This window comes from Tupaia chinensis, unplaced genomic scaffold, assembly GCF_000334495.1.
Source record: "Tupaia chinensis unplaced genomic scaffold, TupChi_1.0 Scaffold144472_1, whole genome shotgun sequence".
Classification (NCBI taxonomy): domain Eukaryota; kingdom Metazoa; phylum Chordata; class Mammalia; order Scandentia; family Tupaiidae; genus Tupaia; species Tupaia belangeri.
In genome coordinates, this window is record NW_006204331.1 from 843,996 (window position 1) to 847,342 (window position 3,347).

Sequence of the window (3,347 nt, forward strand, 5' to 3'; positions counted from 1 at the left end):
CGTGGGGGGTGTGGCGGGGGGCGGGGCCTGCGGGCGAGCTGGGGAGGGAGCTGCACCTGGGGGTGTGGGTGGGGCCGGCCCGGGCTGCAGCTCCTTCCCTGTCCACACAGGCGGCAGGCAGAACCGGAGCAGAGTGATGGCGAGGAGGACTTCTACTACACCGAGGTGGACGTTGGTGTGGACGCACTGACCGACGGGCTGTCCGGCCTGTCGGCCATGTCCCCCACAACCTGCATGCCACCCACTAGTCCCCGTCTGGAACTGCCCGGGTTGCTGGAGGGCCCGGCCCTGCCCTCCACACTAAGCTCTGTGGGTTCCTTTCAGACTTGGCACAGTGACCATGCCTGCCAAGTGTGCGGGCCCACAGGGAGCAGCTGGGGGCTGGTCTTGGGGCCCTCTGGAGGGGATCAAAGCCCTGGCTGTGTCTCCCCCCAGGGCTGCCTGCACCCCAGCCACCTGGAGTCACAGCCCGCCGAGGTCAGGGCCTGCGCTCCAGCCCTGTCCCCTAAGCTTGGTGCCAGCCTGAGGTGCGCGTGTGTAGGGGGGCTGGGGCAGGTGCAGACCAACAGCGCCCCTTGCCCCCATGTCCCCCCCAGGAGGCCCCGTGGGGATGCCAAGAAATGCCGGAAGGTGTATGGCATGGACCACCGGGCCCTGTGGTGCACCGCCTGCCGCTGGAAGAAGGCCTGCCAGCGGTTCCTGGACTGAGCACCCCCCCGGCTGCGCAAGGGGACCCTAGTTGGACCTCCTTCGTGATGGGGGTTGGTGACCCCAGGCCTCCGAGGTGGGGGAGGGGTGCCACCACTCAAAGTGCCTCTGAGGGTACCAGCTTTCTGCAGGACGCCAGCCCACTCCACTGTCCCCTCAGTCTCGGGGGCAGCCACCCTGCCCACCTGTTGCCCCAAGAACTGGAGGGTACTGAGGGGCCAGGATCCCAGGCACTGTGAGGATGTGGGGGGGCCCCTGCCTGCAGCTGACAAGATGGTCTGAGGGCTGGCATTCCACGTTTGCGAAGCTCAGGTCTTATGTCTGGCCTGCACCAGGCGAGAAGAAAAATTAAAGATTTGAGGTTTTCCCAGAGCTGTGCCTGACTCCTGGGGGAAGAAGCTGGCAGCAGTGGAAGGCCCTGAGGCTGGAGGGCCCCCTGTGCACCGCCTGGGGCCAGAGAGGGACTCCTCCCTCTGAAACACACGGAGGCACCTGCTTGGAGCAGCAACCTGCCCATTTATTGAAAGCGATCGCTTTGCCAGAATGTCTCCGCTAATCTTGTCACCAGACGAGAAGCCACAGGCAGGCCTGGAGCCCTCAGAGGAGGTGACGCCTGCCTGCCCTGGGGCTACAGAGACCAGTACTTCACTACCAGTGGGTTACGGACACGCCCAGATAGTAAACACGTCTGGGATACAAACACAGGCTGCGAGGGGTTAATATAAAGCCGATATAATATGGATTATCCCCAGAGAACACAGGTCTCCAACACCGCCCCTTTCTGCCCATTTTGTTGACAGGTGGAAAGCACATTGAAAAAATAAATATTTAAGAAAAGCACGCACAGCACCCTCACTACACGGAGTCCCAAAAGGGCCACAGACACGGGCTAGACAATGACAACACCGGTCAGTATGGCTTTCTCAGTCCCACTGGTCAGCCGAGCTGCACGAGGCCGCCTCGTGATGTCCCAAGTCCCAGTTCTCGCGCTTTCTCCGTTGTCTAAGAAGGAAGGTGTGCAAAGTTGGGAGCGGAGAGCCGTGTCCTGGAGGAGCCCTGTTGCCGCTGTCTCGGCAGTGTTCCTTCCACCGCCCGAGTCACAGCCCAGTGGGGACCCAAAGATCAACGCAGACACCGCCCCACAGACAGCAGCTCCTGTGGTGCTGCTAACGCCAGGTACAAAGACACATACAAAACGTGAGGTGTGGTCTACATGTTCTCCTCTTCATAAAAAAATATTTATTAGTTTGAACATCAATTAAAAAAAAATCAGTTACGTAAAAAAACAAAAAGCAAACCTTACACATCTTCCCTCCACACCGCTCGAGTGGGCCCCTGAAATCCAGCCGTCCGAGCGGCAGGCTGCCAAGGCCAACAGGCCTGCCAGGTGGCGACACGGGGACGCAGGCGGGACACAGACTGGGCCCCCAGCTTTCTGGGCCAGTATGGGTCTTAAGGAAGAAAAGGCCCCTGTGGCACAGACAGGGAATCCCCAAAAAGGTCAGTGAAGGCGTCTACAAAGGAGCAAGTGGTCAGACACAGGACGCCCTGAGAGCAGAGGCCAGGCCCAGGGGCGGGGTCCTGGGACAGTGTGGTGGGAACCCTGACGCAGGAGCTGGCAGCAGAGGTCTGGTTTCCAGGTGCACTTTTAAAGAAAGTCAGTCTAGAAAAGGGGTTTAAAAGGCAGGGAGAGTGCAGAGGTCAGCCGGCAGTGGACCCAGGCCAGGCCAGCCCAGGGGCAGGGGCAGAGGCGGCCCGGCCTGGAGCTAGGAAGGAGCGGTGTGCGCCACACCACTCTGGCACCCACGGCACCCTGGGGCGGGCGGGTAGCAAGGCCGAGCAGCCCGGCTCCCACCCCTGCCCACTGCAGTGCCGGCGTTTCTCAGGTTCCAGCCCTGGGCTCACAGCGGTCCGCTGCGGGCTGTGCAGGAAAACCGGCCTCAGCCCGTCCAGAGCACCTTCTAGTCGGCAGAAACGTGGGTGACTTTATTAGAGAAAGCACCCTGACCACCTGGCCTTGAGGACAGCACCGTGTCCCCACCGCTCACACAGGCCAGCCTGGTCCCCGTAGAGCAGCAGTCGGTCACAGAAGCTGCTGCTCGGGGCGTGCGCCCTGGGGCCACTGGTACCTGTGAGGGCTTTGTGGGTTTCCCTTTTCTGCCTGTAAAGGATACATGTGACACAACGAAAAAATTGGTAAAAAGCCATTTGGTTTCATCTGGGGAAAAAAAAACATGGTCTCTCCAGCTGGCGCTAAAGCTCGGCACCCAAAGGGCCCTTGTGTGGGGGCTTCCACCTCTCGTCCAGAAAGCACACACATGGGTGCTTGTGCCGGAGGGGTGGCTGAGGGACGGAATGTCTCGGTGGTGAAGTGTCAGGGGCCGCCTGGACAGGACATGCTGCGGGGTGGGGCGTGGCCGTGGCCCGAGCTGCCTCCTGCCCCGCCCGCCCCAGCACTGCAGGGGGGCAGTGCCCGGATAGGCCTTTGCCCTCACTCTGGAAAGAGAAGACGCACCACAAACTCTTGGTAAAGTACGGCAAAAGCACCTGACGGCAAGCTACAGGAGACGTGGCCACGCAGTCCTGCCAAGTGGGAGCCGCTCCCCGAGGCCCGGCTGTGGCCGGCGACGCGGCGCCCG

The 3,347-nt window shown here is 61.5% G+C and overlaps 1 protein-coding gene across 1 annotated transcript in view; it reads left to right on the forward strand.

Annotated features, from left to right (window-relative positions):
• The window catches only part of SLC2A4RG (SLC2A4 regulator), a 22,666-nt gene extending 21,118 nt beyond the window's left edge, over positions 1 to 1,548 (forward strand). The window contains 1 exon segment of the mRNA XM_014583656.1: positions 47 to 1,548. Coding sequence (XP_014439142.1) covers positions 47 to 708 — 662 coding nt within the window. The 3' untranslated portion in view covers positions 709 to 1,548.
• Positions 1,549 to 3,347: the final 1,799 nt, after the last annotated feature.